Raw genomic sequence first — 17,477 nt, 5'->3', positions numbered from 1 at the left:
ACTTCTGATGTGCACCTCCCACAGTTATGCATCAATAGTTAAACAAAAACTTGAGGGAACTGGAAGAGGTTTCTCAGTGTGAGTACCTTCAGCATTCAAAGATCTGGAGAGGCACCATCTGGTTTTTCATTTTTTAAATTTTTTAATTTTAAAATTTTTGAAATTAAATACAGCAAAAAAGTTGATTCATTCTCATAATTCTCTTTTAATGCATATGGTAATTTTTATATAGTTTTTATACTCTTATATAAAATATTTTTTCATCTTAGAAGCTAAACCAGTTACAGCTCTGAGATAACACGCACTGGCAAAGCAAGTACCACAAATATGAGAGGAATATGGGAAAGATAAAGTAAGAGACAACTTCTGAGCATAGTTTGTTACATACTCACCCTATCTATCCTATCTGTTGTGAGATATCATATCCGTATTTGAGAATCCTCAAAAGCTTTTTGTTTAGAAAAAGCCACAAAGTAAACACACGAAAAAAATCACAGTAAGATGCAAAAAAAATTACAATCAGGAAAGAACATATTCAGAGCCATACACTGCACACAAAATAGTAGAACAATTCTGGTAAGCACCTACTTGCACAGACATGACCAACTGCACAAAGGCAGCAATGTGTATGTTTGCTGTCTGTGAATCTGTATTATAACCCAAAAAAAAGTTTCAGGGGTGGTTGTTAAAGAAAAGTATTCTGTTGGTTTGGGATTTTTGTAGATTTTTTTGGTGGGCTTTTGGGGTTGTTAGGTTTGTTTGGGGATTTTTGCCTTTTGCACACACACCCCCCCTCTTTTTTTTTTTTTACCTTTAATGAAACTGAATTTGCCTACAAGTCTATTCTGACCTCAGAATGGAATGCAACAATCAACCTCCCAGTTTAAAACATGGACTAACTCAAAATAAGAATACTGATACATAAACAGTATTAATAATAATATGTGCAAATGCAGAGCTTAAAAATGTAATGCTTAACAAGAAATGAAAGCTACACACACATGAAAGCTTATAATAGGTATTTAGTGTGCAAAAAAAGCCAGAAAATCATGACATCTGACAGAGCTGTACTGGACACCACACACCCTAGAATATACAATCGCCTAACATCTCCTCTTTACTATTACTGCTCGTGAGTGGACAGTTACATTGCAGAAGCAGCCTTCTTGCTGTGGTACCTTTAAGTACTTTGTTGCGAGATGCTCCACAACAATTAGATATTACGTTTACGTACCTACTGCTGCCGCACCCTTCTTGATAGAATAAATGATAAAAAAATTGCAACATGCATGGAGTTTTACCCAGTGCTAGCAAGTCAAACTCTGAAAAAACTCTCAACAAACCAGGCAGCTGGCAGTTTTCTCTGCCCATGTGAAACTGGAGTGGAACAAGCAATTATGCAAGAAGGAAAGGATGAATATTTGTGGCAGAGTTTTTCTCTTTGTGAGCATTTATACCCACCTGCTGGTAAGGATCCCTTTTGTTGAGAAGCATGTTGTAACTGGAGAATATGGAAACAGTCATTTAAGCAGTTCATAGTTGCCATGGAAGTTGCTTTGAGCATTAACAGGTCTTGATCCAAGGATGTAAGGTGACCAGAGACAGGAAGGCATTCTATGCTCCTGATCAAGTCTCTCTGCTGGCCCTCAGCCTGAGACATCATCTGTCAAACAAAACAGTTATTTATCAGATGATGGAAGTGTTGTGTGATACAGGTTTAGCTGTGCACAGAGAATCCCAAATGATTTTATGATTATAATAAAACTGTAAGATAATAGATGTATACAAAGATAAATGCGCTTTTTTCCTTGATGCAGCTACTAAAGAGTCATTAAGTGCATGATGAAATTCCCATAGCAATACATCATACCTCATTAACAAGCAACAGAATAACAAAATGACTTAAAAAAAGAAAAAGGCAAAGAGGAATCTGAACATGATATTTGCTGCAGTGAATATTGAACACTTTCATGCCTGTTTGATAAGGATGGGGTGAGGGGGAAACCACACACACACACATACACACACACACACACTCTGTGTGAAGAGTAATTAAGCTCTGTGTTCTGCACTGCTTAGAAGAGGATCTAATGAGGTACTACCCATAGGCATCAAGATCTTTTTATACCCTACAAGAAGGGATCCAGCACTTTAAAGGAAAAAACCTGTATCACTCAGTTTAGCTCTCCTTTATTGTCTGCACTGCCATCACTCTTAGGTTTGCTATCTCAACATTTACTTTGCGGGGGAGGTGGGGAAAGAAGGATTTTCACTTTCATTCTGTGTTCAAATTACAGCTGTTCCATTGTCATGGTCCCCCGTGCTCTCCCTCCTTCACATTGAGGTACACACCCCTACATCACAGAACCTGCAACAGCACATTTGCCTGCAAGAGGTATAGTGGCAAAGCACATCAGCCAACAAGCAGCACACTGTGGTCTTCCAAAACCCTACATACTTTCCTCTTTGTACTCACAGAAGCAAATTATTGCCCGATTTTGAATCGCAGGGATGAAAGCAACCTTCTATATGTACTAGTCCCTTTTCTGAGGAGGTACAACAAGCAGCACTAATGTAACTGGACAGCACAACTCTGCAATCGTAACGTGTTCTGGCAGTTAAGTTAAATGTAAAACCAGATTGACTTAGCAGAGCAGAAGAATTTCTTTAAAGAATCTGAGATGCATTCATGCAGTATCTTACTGGGTTTTTTTTCAGTACTTTTGCCTGCAATCCCTTTCCCTTTTAATGTTTTATGCAATAAATACTTGAGCAATAATGTATTCTTCCAAGTTCACGGTATGTGGTATTTGGAACATTTTAGGGCTTGGCTACATAGCATACTGTCCTGGGTTCAGCAGTAGCAGTAATTTTTTCTCTGTCTCAGTAGCTGGTGCAGTGTTGTGTTTTTGACTCTCAGCTTGGGAACAGCCCTGATAACAGCGATGTTTTTAGTTGCTGCTTAGCAATGTTTAGTCTGACCAAGGACTTTCTGAGTCTCATGCTCTTCCAGAAATGAGGGAAAGCCGGGAGGAAGCAGAGACAGGACACCTGACCCAAACTGAACAAAGAGGTATTCCATACCATAGCACATCATGCCCACTATATAAACTGGGGGCAATTACCCGGAAGGGCTAGATCACTGCTCGGGTCAGGCTGGGTATTGGTCAGTGGGTGGTGAGTGGTTGTATTCTCTTCCCTTGTTATTTCCCTTATCACTATTATTAGTGGTAGCAGCAGTGGTTTGTGTTATACCTTAGTTACTGGACTGCCTTTATCTCAACCCGTGGGAGTTACATTCTTTCGATTCTCCTCCCCATTCCTCTGGGAACGAGGCAGGAGGAAGGGAGGGGAGTGAGAGAACGACTACGTGGTTCTAAGTTACTGACTGGACTTAAATCATGACACATGCTATGCTTTGAATTTACAGAGCATTGGCTCTTTGGAAATGGAGTTAACTGTGTATAGTCAGCTTTAGCATGTCCCAAGAGAGTCAAGGCAGAAAGCTAGTAAAACAGTTGTATAGCCTTGGCTATGCAAACACACCAGTTGCTATCAGAACGTGTCTTATTTTCTTCCAGTCGCAAATACGATATAAGTCTTTGTGTGCAAGTTTTTTCCAATACTTTGAAACACTCTGTTGATGTAAAAAAAAAATATAAAAAAATAAAGATGACAGATAATTAGTTGACAAATAGCTACAATCCTTCTGGTGATCCTCACTCTTAGTAATTTACTATGCAGTAGCACCCAAGCACTTTGTTCCAGTACCAGGCCAAACAATAGGACAAGCCATGCTATGCTCAGCACTGAAGTTCAAAGGACACACTTCACACATTCCTAAGTTTTTCCTGCTTATATAGTTAGATTTGTTAAATAAAATAAAAAAATAAAAAAAATAGTGCCAGGGGAGAAAGAAGCACTGCGATTAAACCCTCAAAACCTATCAAATACAAAGGCTGTAGCTCTCACTTCTCAAACACAGACACCTGCATTTAGTGGAATTCAGCAGAAACATTCTCTTAGATCTCCTGTTGTACAGGGTATCCAAATCAGCATGACATGTATTCAGCCATGAGAAAGGGAAAGTAGAAAGGAAAGGGACTAACAGAAGACTCAACAATAGTGCAATTTATGGAAGAAAAAAAAAGAAGAAATACAATTAAAAAAAAAGTCACCATGCAGCAGATCCTTTGAAGAGGAAGCTGCTCTTCCCACAGCTTCTCAAACTTAATTGGTAAGTATTCAATTTGTATCATGCTCAAGTGTAACAGGCATGCACCAGCCTGTTAAGTATTTCACTATATCTTAAAAAAAAAATAATAAAAAAAATAAAATAAATGAACTAGCTTTGACATTCAGAAAAGTTACTGTTATGGAGGAGTCTCCATCTGTACAAGCCAAAACATTTAAGTTGATAAATAATAATCATGTTGTGTCACTAAACTCAGTAACAATCAAAAGGGAACATAAATAGTTTTCTGCGCTCTTCACAGTCCTAAGAAAAATCATTCTACTTCCCACCCAGTGAGAATCTCAATTAGAGGATGCAAGCCACTGCTTCAGTGCACCAGCTCACACACACTCCTCTTTCCTCCCTCAAATTTTGAATGCCATACTGCCATATGAAAAGTCAAAAAGTTAGAAGCCATGAAAAACAGAAGCCACAGGGACGCCAGTTGAAGTTTTCCTGGGTACCTTACAGAACTTCACAAGTCTTTGCAATAGGAGACTTTACTGCTATTAGAGGATACAAACAAGATGGCAGCAGCTATCCTTTTGCAAGGCATCTACAATAACAGTCTGTTGTGGACAGAGATTTTCACAGATTCTAAAGTCTAAAAGAGGCAGTCACCTTGTCTGGACTACCAAGTAATTATGCCACAGCATTTGATTTAAATCAAGGAACAGCGATGATGGCAACGTACCACACCAGGGAAAGCATTTTCAATACCTACTTACGGCTTCCCATTGATGAACTTACCACATTATTTTACTTAGCCACATATTAAGGTTAATGATGCTCACAATACATATCACTCCTCTATCCCAGTTTGTCCAAGTTCAATTTCTTAACTATTTGCACTTCATGGATCCTTATTTGCTAAATTAAAAAGCCCTCCACAAGAATTTTTTTGCCAAGAAATGTATCATGCTACACTTATTACACTGCTAACATTAAAATAATCATTAATGAATGCTACTACTGAAACATGTTTGAAATTCAGCAACAAATTCTCTTTTACTATTATCTTTAGATTAGCCTCATCTACCCTGTAAATATTCACAAGCTAAATCAACCAGCAGTTAGTTCATTATGTCAGTCAAGATGGAAAAAAAGCACACTTAATTGCTCATTTTATTTTGCTCTTTTTTGAGTCACATTAATCTCTAGACAATTTGTCCACATGAATTAGCGTACCAGAAAGCAGTATCAGTATTCTTAAACATCAATCATGACCAATTTTTGTTTACCTACAGGAGATACAGGTACAGCTTAGTCTATTCTTCTACAGCTTGACATGGGAAGAAAACAGTTTATAACAGTTTCATAGTAGATGATGCTGTACTTCCTTAAGGATATTCTCTTGTCAATTAAAGTCCTAGGATTTGCAAGGATGAGGAAAACATGCAAAGCTCGACCTTGAGCATGAGGATATTATTGCAGAGTACAAAAGTCAGAATATAAACTACATAATTCTACACTTCTACAATTATTCAAGGCAAGTTACTTATTCTCACACAGCTACACAAGAATAGCTTAGGACATGCTATTGACAATATATTCAAATAAGAATAGTAAGTTTCTCTATAACCCTACCAATAATAGGACAGCTCTTTTAAAAGATTATAAGATAATTTAAGGCATACAAACCTCTCTAACATCTACAAGGTGATCTGGCTGCATAATAGGAACTCTTTTTCCAGTTGGCAATCTATGATGTCCAACATTGAAAAAGGAAACTGCATTTTGACTTGGTCTTCTCTGCACACCAGGAGAGTTGGCACTTCCTTGGGATGCAAGAGAGAAGCTGCGAGATTTCAGAGGAGGATTGTTCTAGTGAATAAATAAGCATATTGAGAAACATTTACGATTAATTCCTAATAACCAACAAATATTCTGATTTGACAGACACAGTAGAACAGTTTAATTATTTTTTCATAGAACAAGGACAGATGATATAGCCCTAATAATATATCAGTAGCAACTGATAAAATATTTTGTGCTATCTGCTAATGGTTGCCCTGTTTTATACCCTAATTATGAGCAATCTGTGAAACGAGATTGATCAATATGTACCAATTCTCTGACTTGAAAATTAGGCCACAGTAGGACTAACTGATTTTACTTGTTGATGTGCAACAATACTAGAAACTGACTCCTAACAGATCTTGCAAAGATATAGCTGGCATTTAAGAGAATGGGATTTCATATGGAACTATTCATTGAACATGTCTCTTACAATAAAGCCTACAAGATGCTGATCTTGAAAGCAAGGCTTTATTCAGGTATCAGAATAGATGCTACAGTAATCGGGAGGTTCTGTGAAATACACTATAGTTCCAACTATCACATGGTTAGCAAATGGAAGCAACAATCCTCAGATATAGAGTTGAGGACTTGCTTTTCAAAAATGGGAATTAATCCTAAATGTATTTGTGGGATGTTGAGTGACTTATAAAAAAAAACCAAAACACAACAACCAAACAACAAAACATTAAAAAGAAAAGCTCCCAGAATGGAAGGGATTCAGTAGCACTGAAGACCTGTTTCCTCACCCATTAAAAAAAAAATGCAAAACACCTAGGAATTCTGGGATAAGATCTCATCTTCCATATGTCCTCCAATACCTGCTCACCGATAGCTGCTCAGGGAGGACCATTCAGGTGTTCAGGGGAAAAGGACTTCACTTTGTTTCATTCCTAAAGATTATTTCCATTACAAGTCAGCTATTACTCAGAAAAATATTTATTGATGTAAGATTCAAACCCAACCATATGCCCTTTTGCAGTATCTGTCTGAGGTAATAGGACAGCAGTATTTGCAGTTCTACCACCTGCATAGCTTATTTCTGCCCACAAAAATAGCAGTCATACAATACCTTTCCGATAGCTTCCGTGTGATGCTGTGTGCATATCTGAAGTCTGCTAACCCAGTGTTGACGTTCTTTAGCATCAGTAGCTAATAAAAGCAAACCAAAAGGATTATGCAAATGAAGACATTTCAAAGCATGGGCAAAAAAAGACTGCTTTTTTTATTTTCCTGGAATAAGAGTACCGTACACTGAATTAGAAAGTGACAGCAAGTCTTCAAGGGGAGAAATACTAAAAGATGTTACATACAGATGTAAGAGATACAAGATATTAGATATAGACATAAAGAGCTATAAGCCCTGATTTCCATAGCCTACAAAAATCAGAGAATGGGCTTCTATACCCACCACAAGAAGGCTAACAAACTGAACATTAGGAAAAATGTAGTTCTATGCAAGCATCTACACAGTACTGTTATCTACAATGATTTAGAACATTTTGAATCAATTAAAGGACATTATACATTAAGAGTAAACCCCATCCTACACATCTGAAGTTTGTGGTCTTCTGAAAGTCACACTCAAAGAGTATGGAACTATCCAAAAGAAGAACAGTTTCTAAATAAAGAACAGGATGAAAGTTTCACATGTAATTCTCACTGCACCAGTCTGAGAAACAAGTTCTTGCTTTTCCATGCAACCAAACCCAGCAGAGCAGCTATAGATGAGAGCCAGGAGTGTCCTCTAGTGGAAGAATCCCTTGCACAAGAACCCAGGTCCTACCTCTGAGTTTATACTGCTCCCCACTGGCAGCGTTGACTGTAAATGTATGAGAGTCTTCATCACTGGGTGAAATTACAGCTCCAGCTAGCTGCAGGGTACCCCTGGGCTTTAGATGTCTAGACTGCTCATTCACAAAGTACTCCAGCAGACCAGCATCATTGTTTAAAACAAAAAATCTGCAACAAAAACAAAGCAAAAGGTACTGGGAGAAGTTAAGACTTTCATTACAAGTTGGCACAGATGTGGCTGGGACTTAAAAGACCTGAGTCAGTACAACCCCAAACATATGAATTATGTCCCCAGCAAGACTGCACAAAAATTAAATTCTTAGCAGTTTTTTCCATAGAGGCCAGGGATCATACAACAGAACAGTGTGCCCACAGAAGAGTGCTATTCCAGAATTTTGGGAATCAAAAGAATATCCTGAATCTCTAAGGCTTAATACATCCTCAAACTACATTCAATCTGAACTGAATTTGACAGTAAGTGTATTGACACAAGTCATGGCATGCCACTGGTAACACAGCAATTTGGCCAGCGTGATATTCCAAGGACTTGTCTCTCCAATACTAATTTGGTTTCACTGTGCTGCTCTAGAAACAGCATCAAGCAGGTAGCCTGACCAGACTGTTTCACCTGTCAAAGAAAATGAAGTTATTCCAGAGGAGACAGACAACCTGGGGAACTATGGGGAAAAGCTTGCAGAGTTTGAATTTTCAGTAAAGAAGTCTTAATAGAAAAAAAAAAAAAAAAAGGTACAATGGTATGAATGTGAATAGCACTAAGCTGAAGACTTAGCAGAAAAAAAAAAACAAAACAAAACGAAAGAATAATCTATTTAATGGAAAAGGAGAAAAAAAATTAATGCATAGTTCTAAGCCATCAAATCAGTTAACTGCTTCATACTGCCTACACATTTTTCTTATTCATGCCTTAAAACAAGTATTATTCATCTACACATTAGTATAATCTACACTGAGAAAAGCATAACTCTTTCATAATGTTTGTCTAATAAAAGGGAAATACAGGTATTATTTAAAGTATCTGAAATATGTTCAATTTAGATGCTGCAAAAACATTATTAGGAAGCATCAGAAAAGACTTACCGATATTGCCAACCAGTGACAAGATTCGTATATTTCATTAAGTAGCCATAAATATTTTCCATGTGATCACTATTAAAAAAAGGGGGGAAAAAGAGAAAAGCAATTGGATAATATCAAACAAATTTTAGATCGCCCCAGATTTTGCTCATCACTATTTACTCTCAGAAAAATGAATTTAAGTTTTCAATTTAGAATGGCACTACCATCTTAATAAAGCTACCAACACTTAACAGATTTTCCAGCCTTGATTCCAAGATAATTTCATAAGATTGTTTAACCAGACTTACCAAACTCCAAATAATTTCAAGACACAATTAGTTTTACCTATACTTGAGTTTCATTCAGCAGGCATTTCTGGACACATTTGTACTAGTTTTAGGTAATTAAAGACTTAGTATCCATGTTGCTTCTGTTTCCTGCTTCCTCCTCTAAGCAAGCATTGTGTTTTTTTTACTCGTGAGCAAAATTAACTTTCATTAGCTCACTAACAGAACCTTGATCATCGTCACCAGCCAAAGCCACTCCCCACATACTCCTACACCAGTGTGATTTTATTTATCCTTAATGGCCAGAACCTGTCCCAAGTACATAAACAGTCATGCTGTTGAGCAGATGTTCCTACAGAACACAACATGCAGGTGCAGGTCACATCAAGATATTCCAAAATCTGATGCAGGAGCTGAAACAGCTCCTCCTCTGGCCTGGCAGGAAAATCAGGTAATTTCTCTTTCAGAGCTGCAACTTGTAACATCCACCATCCACCAAAAATGAGAACCCATTGAGCCATTCAGCAGAAAGGCTTAATAGCATTCTACAGGCAAAACCACATTACCGCTTTTGAAAAGTAGCAATTGTCCTAAATAAGGCTTACAAGTCTTATGGCTAGAAACCAATCGCCTCTTAAAGCCACCGTTCAAATACCTACTGTACACCGCACATTCCCATAATCCTAGAAATGACACCTCAGTGCCCCTGCCTCTTACAGTAGGGCATAATCCTACACTGAACGACATACTCTTGGTAGACATTAAGGTCCAGCACGAGAAAAAAGTTCCTATTATTCCAATGAGGAAGTGAAACAATGACCCAAATATCAGATATTAACTACTTGCTTTTAAAAAAACCCCTGCATTAAACCCATCTTATTCATATTTTAAATTAACATTTCTGTAGCTTGCAGTTAATGTTGAAGATTAAATGACAATTATTCAAAGACTATTGGAGCAGCAGCCTGCCTTGGTCATTACAGGGATCAAAGTAGCTCCCTATCAGCAAAAGTGGAAAGATGGGGAAAATGGGACTAATAGAGCCTAGAGATCATCTCCCTTAGTGGGTTTTGGTTGCATATAGTTGGACTAAGTACTGGGGTTAACTTTCAAATAATAACTGAAGCTGCTGTCTGTATCTCATTTATAGACAGTGTCAGTATCACTAGATATATTTATACAATTGCCAGATGTCTAATTAATTACACTAAGTTTCATCCTAAAGGAAGGTATTTAGGATGACACTAATGAAGATAACCTCAGTAAATAACTGTCATATCATGGCCATTTAGTAATACTGTTCAAAGAAGAGAGGCAAGAATCCACATTTTTGAAGAAAAAACAAGTTGCTGGTTTTTAATGTTCCACTTAAAACCAAAACTGTGTTCTAGCTTCTGCAGCAATCAGTATTCCAGTAATATCCTGCAATGGAGAGCAGCCAGCAGGACTATCTAGGAATTTAATTTCTAATAGCTCATTAAGTGGTACTTACAGATAAAAAAAACCCAACCCTATAGATAAAAATAAAACCAGGGAGAGCAGAGGGTATTCAGGATATGATACATTTTAAACATAGAAAAATGCTGAAGGAGATACAACCAAATTCAACCACTGCAGATGCTTCTCGTTTGTTATAATTGGCATACAAGGGAAGTACACTTTAGACTTGCTGTCTTAATTTAGCTGAAGACTATAAGATTGTATAGTCATAAAAATGCATGAGCTTCAGTTTTAATCATCCAAAAATTATCCCTAGACACAAGTAATTGTTTTTCAATTGCAGTGAATGCAAGCTTCACCCTTGCTTTTCAGTTAGACATCATACAGAGCCCTGCACAATTGGGCTAGAGCTTCCACACTCTCCCATTAACCAAGTTGCCTAAATCACAGGTGTCTTTAACAGAAAGCAAGAAAATTCAGGAAAGTGACCTCAGACTGCAACAAAAACATGTATGGCCTATGGAAATGCATTCATCTGACAGTCTTTGCCTAAAATAATTTGACAACTTTTTTTGAGCATGACAGATAAGATAGCTGATTTTGTCAGACTTTAGAAAAAGAAAAAATTCACCATAGAAGGGGGTGCAGCCCTTTCAGTGATGTACATCACATCAAAGGAACACTTGAATACATTTTGCCTTCATTCACATGTTCCTCTCTACTTGGATTTTCACTTTGACTGGACTCAAACTTCTCCAAATGCCTCCTCTTCAGTAATTCCTATCTCTAGCCTCACCAGTCCCAGAAGTTGACAGTGTCACCAAAAACTCTGAATACAGCACCCCGGAGAAGTCTGAAAAAGTGACAGAGGATAAGCAAGCCAGTCACCTCCAGCATCGTGGACATCACCGATCTGGAAGAAGCATGTTGCATAAGCATGAACACAAGTGCGCAATGTTAAAACACACTGAGCAGCTGTCTTTCAGAATCCCTAACTATATGCAAGGGGTCCCCAAACCCCTTATTGCAAACAAAGGAGCTATAACTCAATATACAAGGTAAAGCTCAGAAGTGTATTTAGCAGGCTTCCATTCACAAGCAAAAAGACTCTCATTCACAAGCAAAAAGACCTCATTCAAGGTCTGCATAAGATCACAGAAACATACTTAAGGACCAACGGCAAAACCTTAGTGCAGAAGAGCCCAACAGTAGTGATGCACACCCCAAGACACACAACTATCAGCTCCAGGGAGATTCCTTATGGACTAGCCTCTGCAGCAAGGGAGGAATATAACATCAGCTGCAAGAGATAAGATACTGAGCTGTGGCGTGCTTTTTGGGAAACCAGGGAATGCCAGAAAAGCCAGCATCCAAAGAGATGGAGCATGAACAGAAGTCTCTGCTAAATGAGCCGCCTCTTGGACAATATTCATTATTTTCCTATTTAATTCTGTTCATATATCTGCAATAGAACTCACAAACCCAAAGGACTGTACTTTTATATGTGTGTATATATATATATATAAAAATATAAATACATTAGTTTTCACTCTGCCAAAGGCTGGGCAAACTTTTAGCACCCGTGCAAATAAGGGGTTAGCCTGTCTGAAGGGTGTGAAAAGCTTTGTCAATGTTTAAAACATTTCCTGAGTCAGTATAAGGGCCTCAAGGCAAACAAATAAGCAAATGAAAAGAGTAAAAACACAGACATTATAAACACTAATCATACTCTCCCAGCAAAAATTCTCACACTATGTGGGCCAGGGAATTTTCAGCATTTGAACTAAGGATTACTTTTAAATACGTAACAATTTTATATGCTTTAAAAAAATAGACATTTGGATCCAGTCCACAAATTGCAATTCACAAAAAAGCAGAACCTGTAACAGTACACAAACCTGTTACTGAACTACAGTTAACCTCCTAATCTTCTTCTGGGTAAGTATTAGTACTTTCCTGTGAATACAGGAAACATTCTCAGTATTATTTATAGCAACCAGACCATGGAATTATAACTAGAACATTTCTTGAATGATTTTAAGATTCATGCCTCCATAGCAAGAGTTAAACTAAACTATTTGTTTTGCTAAAGCAGTGGTGTAAGGCAACTAACATTGTAAAAAAATAATAAATAAACTACCAAGAAACAAACCAAAACCACAAAACCCCAGTAAGCACTACAGAAAGCTTTTAAGATGGTAGACTTTGAGAAGAAGCAGCTGAGGTTCAGGCATTGAATCTGCTCACAAATAAACACAGTTCATAAAATAATAAGAGATCTTCCTTAAAGCCCTTTCCAGCATTGTTTCTAATGAAACAACAGTAAAACCTGCTTCAAAGTCATCTGTGTACTTCAGAAGCTTCCATAATTCCTCACAGTAGGGTTTTTAACTTCTAGAAAATAGATTTCAGAAGCAAACTTGACACTAAACACTAAACAGCTTAACACTGACAGGGAGGCCTGGCTGCACCAGCATCTTTCCCAACTTTAAGAATACTTTTGCATTCACACTGCTGCCTACATGCATGTACATGTGCCTATAGATACGTATATCTTTTCATAGCCAAGATGCTGTTCTTGCTCTTCAAAATCTTCACAGCAGTCTCAGGTTGTCAAAGGAACAGCAACAACTCAGCAATGATGAGTCAACAACCCCTAAAGTCTATATTTCTACAGAAATTCACATCCTTCTGTCAAATGTTGGGGTTTTTTCTGTCATCCTTTAAGTGTTGCAACAGACCTGTCACAGCCTTCAAGATGTAAACCAAAATTTCATTTTAACTTTTGGTGGACTACTTTAAGTAAGGATACTGTGCAAATCGCAATCCAGGAACAAAGTTACATAGGAACTCGTGGTACATCTCAACTCCAGCCCGGCATTTGCCATCCCCCCAAAACCTTCTTTTTCTCCCCCCCCAAAGGCTGAACACTTTAACTGGCTGCCCATTTATCAGACTTCTTTGGTTTATAAATATTTAGAGATGGATTGAAACTGTCCCTTTAAGCAAATGACTGAAGACTATGAAAAAAATCACAAATCAGTTCATACTCTTGCCAGAAAACTATCCCTCCCCAAATTTAAAGATGTCTACCACAACCCAGATTTCTATACATCTAAGTGCTACTAAAATACAAGAATGAAACATTCACAAAGGATTATTGTTGTTTATTTGTGCTTTTCTAGCATGCCTCTTCAGTTGCAGCAGCTGTCAGGGCCTTGCAGGGTGACCTCCTGTCCTGAGGGAGGAATGAGATAATGATAGCTGGGCCAAATTCTCCCCGCATCCTGTTTACGAGCAGCATCCAAGTCTTGAATGCAGGTGCTGAGGAATAGCAGTCCCAGAATGACATCCTTCAGGAGTTTCAGCCAAGACACTCAGGCTCACATCTGACAAGGGCTGGGCCAACATTTTCTTCAAGAATAAACAGCAATGCAGAAGGCCTCCCTGCCCTTTTTTCACGCCCTGCACAGTGCAGCTCTCCTTGAAAGCCCCACACAAACAGGTCACCACTAGCAGTAGTGCAAAATTACACCCACCTAGAAAGCAATTACTGAAAACTTCCAAGGCTGCCCTTCTGGTGATTTTAATTTTACTGGGACACAGACAGCACCAAGTGGTATATTTTGAGCAGCCAGGTCTCTGAAGGCCCAACAGCTGTTTGAACCGCAAACGCAGCAGCTGAAGGCTTCCCAATTTGCATAAGGCTTGACTCGAGTCAAGTGGATTTGCTGAATACATGTAGACTTGCTTCCAGGAGGAAGGATGACCAGAAGACTGGAGCCTATGCAGATGTCAGGGAGGAGTCCTGGAGGGGGATCCAGCTTCCATAGCTGCCACCCCTGCTGTTACAACAGTGCCTTCAGGCCCTGGCCTACAGAAGAGGCTCCCTTCTACTGAGCTCACAGAAAGATGCAAAAACCTGGTGAAAGAGACTGCCATATGATTAAAAGCTAGGAAAGCATAAAGAAAAGGAAAGAAAGAAACCGGGATCTCAGCAGTGAAAACCAATGAGCAGTTTTGCCTAGGTAGCTTGAAAAAGAGCAATAACCATTTTCACTGAACATGTTCATCTCTACCTGCCCAGAGACTCACTTGGCTATAGCACCCTTCTTCATCACCAACCACTGTGAAGTGCTTATCTACAACACACTGATTCCCCTTTCTGTTAAATAGAGAGGAAGGGTGGGGAAGGGAAAAAAAAAAAAAAAAGTCTGTATCAGCAAGAGAAACTTTGGACATATCTTGTGCAACTGCAAAGATCACTTACTCCCAGGAAACTACCATCACATTAAGCACACTCCAGTGCCATGGCTCATTCATGCAAGACCAGGCTCCCCAGTATGCCCAACAAGGTAAGACAGAAGCATACGTTGCTTACAGAGTACCTATATCAATAAATTTGCTCTGCTTTTCCATAAATAAACCTGCCCTTGCAAGAGCAAAAAACTAACCTTGCTGTTTCATTCATCAGCAGTGCCCTACAGTCAATGGTAAAGTGTCAGCAAAGCTCCTGCTCTTCAGCTCATGTGCTTGACTACTCAATTATAAGTTTAGAAACCAACAAATGCAAGGGAAAAAGGTCCAACAATATGACAAGAACAAGAGACCTTGGGGATGCTTCAGATTACCACTTGGTTACAAGCATGCTGGTGACACACCCATCCTCATTAGATATAAAAAACCTCTCTTAACATGTATTCCTGTAAACTCCCAAGAGCACAGATATGCATTGGAAGAGAAAGGTAGGCTTGCACAAAGGAAGGGTGCAGCAGAGCTGAAATCTGCTGTCCATGAGCCTGGCACAACGCAGACCAGGCTTCCTATCCCAGGATGAGGGGCTCTCCCACTGCTCCTCAGCCTCCCCAGCTCCCTGCTACCAATATGGCCATTGCATATGTACCCAAATTTTCTATCAATGCTAGTTCCCAAGGGGAATGATAAATCAAGCATACAGGAGTTTTTAAAACCATCCTAATTAAACTTGCATCTGATTGTCCCCTTTCATGCACTAATGCCACAGATCTATTATATACAAATGAAAATGTAATGCTTTTACAGGTTAGCAACAGAAAAAAAGAAAGAGAATATTTAAGTAATAAGTAGCACTAATAAGTGCTCTCACTGGACCACTGTTAAGCTGATTATTTAACTGCTTTATTATTTAGAGAACTCTTTAGCTTTCAAAATACATCTGCCTGGAAAATAAACCACAGTGAGCTTCAGCTAACCAACTTCTCTTGTGCATACCTGAACACCTCAAGTCAGCAAGAATCCCACTCACGTACAGCTTATTTGTGGATTTGTGTCAGCATAATAGAACTGAAGCTGGACCCAACAGTCAACAGCCAACCCTGCAGACTTTTCTGCAATGATAACTCCTACTCAAACTACCATAGGAAAAAAAATTGTAAATTTAGCCAACAATGTTTTAGAGCTGGAGCACACAAAAACTGGACACCTCAAAAGGTCTAAACTCTCCACTTGATATCTCTGGAGAAAGACTGTTGCTCATAGTTTTGTTACTGTTCACATTATCAAATTACATTAGCAAGCTATAATACACAGTTTCACATACTATTGTTACCAAAACCTTCCCTTGAAGTCTAGTTTCAGAAAATTCAAGCAGTCAAATTAAAGCTACTCTGCCCAGCAAACATACTGGCATAATGTAAGTGAGGCAAACATGCTGATGGATGAGCATCTTTGCAATTCTGGATTACCTGCTACCCATACCACCTCAGAAAGCAGGGGACCTTGGTAAGTGCCATTTACAGAAACTGGTGGAGCAAACCTCTGAATCGCTTAGTTACTCTTAAGCACAGTTCAACACTCTTTAGCTTACTACACATTCAATCCCAAGGCGTCTTGGTCTGCTTCTAGTCTAGTACTGCCTACATATCACAAATACAGATATATGACCTTCCAGTTTGAAGATATATTTGTGATTATGACTTTAAAAATATTAGCTCGATAATTACACACTACCATTGTGGACTTTGCAGCAATGAAATACTGGATATTAAATGGAAAGTAAATACACCAATCAGGTACTCCAAATAAGCCTCTTGCCTTTTAAATTATTTTTTTAACCCTTTCTGAGGCACTTCAGATTAAATACAGAAGATAATTATTACCACCTTCCAAGCAAGCAAGAACACACTTAACTGATTAAATATTCAGAAAGACATGAGCCTGAAGTACAACACAGGCAAAAAAAAACATGGACCAGCAGACTCTAGAAGCAACAGCCAATAGTTTGAAATCTAACTAGCAGTCACAAGTGCTGCACTTCAGGGGTCTATACTGCTAAATGCCTCAGAGCTGGCCAATGGACCAGCATCCACCCTCTGCAACCTCTTTGGTGAGATCAAACCTATGGGAGCAGTCAGGATGCAGTAGGGTGGGCTGCCTTTCCAAGAGATCCCAACTGTCCAGAGGACAGTGCCTGGGATGGACTAACCCATGGATCAGTGCAAGCTAGGTATGCTGTGCCAGACAAGAACAGGCTGAGGGACCTGTGTCTGTTCAGCCTCCTTTACAAGCAGGGAAGGCTTATGGGGGGGTCTCACCACTATCTCCCCTACACAGGGAGAAGATGGAAACAGACCTTTCAGAGACACACAGCAGAAAGGCAAGCAGTAACAATTTCAAAATGTAGCAAAACAAAATTCCTTGTTTGACACACCGAATAATCCTTCAAAAAGAGAGGGGTAAGCTCTGGGCCAGGAGTCCAGAAAGGCTGTGGCACCTCCATCCTTGGAGATGCCCAAACTCAGTAACAGCTCTAAATGACCTCTTCTAACTTTGACCTGGCTCTGCTTTGAACAGGAGGCTGGACTACAGAT

At 38.9% G+C, this 17,477-nt stretch overlaps 1 protein-coding gene across 3 annotated transcripts in view; it reads right to left on the bottom strand.

Annotated features, from left to right (window-relative positions):
• The window catches only part of OSBPL11 (oxysterol binding protein like 11), a 44,209-nt gene that overhangs the window by 18,348 nt on the left and 8,384 nt on the right, over positions 1-17,477 (bottom strand). For all 3 annotated transcript variants that reach the window (XM_061369995.1, XM_061369997.1, XM_061369996.1), the window contains 5 exons: positions 8,924-8,992; positions 7,818-7,993; positions 7,104-7,183; positions 5,876-6,058; positions 1,462-1,663 (listed from right to left, as the gene is read on the bottom strand). In XM_061369995.1, coding sequence (XP_061225979.1) covers positions 1,462-1,663; positions 5,876-6,058; positions 7,104-7,183; positions 7,818-7,993; positions 8,924-8,992 — 710 coding nt within the window. The remainder of the gene's footprint in view (positions 1-1,461; positions 1,664-5,875; positions 6,059-7,103; positions 7,184-7,817; positions 7,994-8,923; positions 8,993-17,477) is intronic.

This window comes from Neopsephotus bourkii, unplaced genomic scaffold (assembly GCF_033783945.1).
Source record: "Neopsephotus bourkii isolate Nb327-2 ecotype Australia unplaced genomic scaffold, CSIRO-AGI_Nbou_v1 NB_1526, whole genome shotgun sequence".
Taxonomy (NCBI): Eukaryota; Metazoa; Chordata; class Aves; order Psittaciformes; family Psittacidae; genus Neopsephotus; species Neopsephotus bourkii.
Note: the sequence above shows the minus strand (reverse complement) of the source record. Positions and strands in the feature narration are given on the sequence as shown.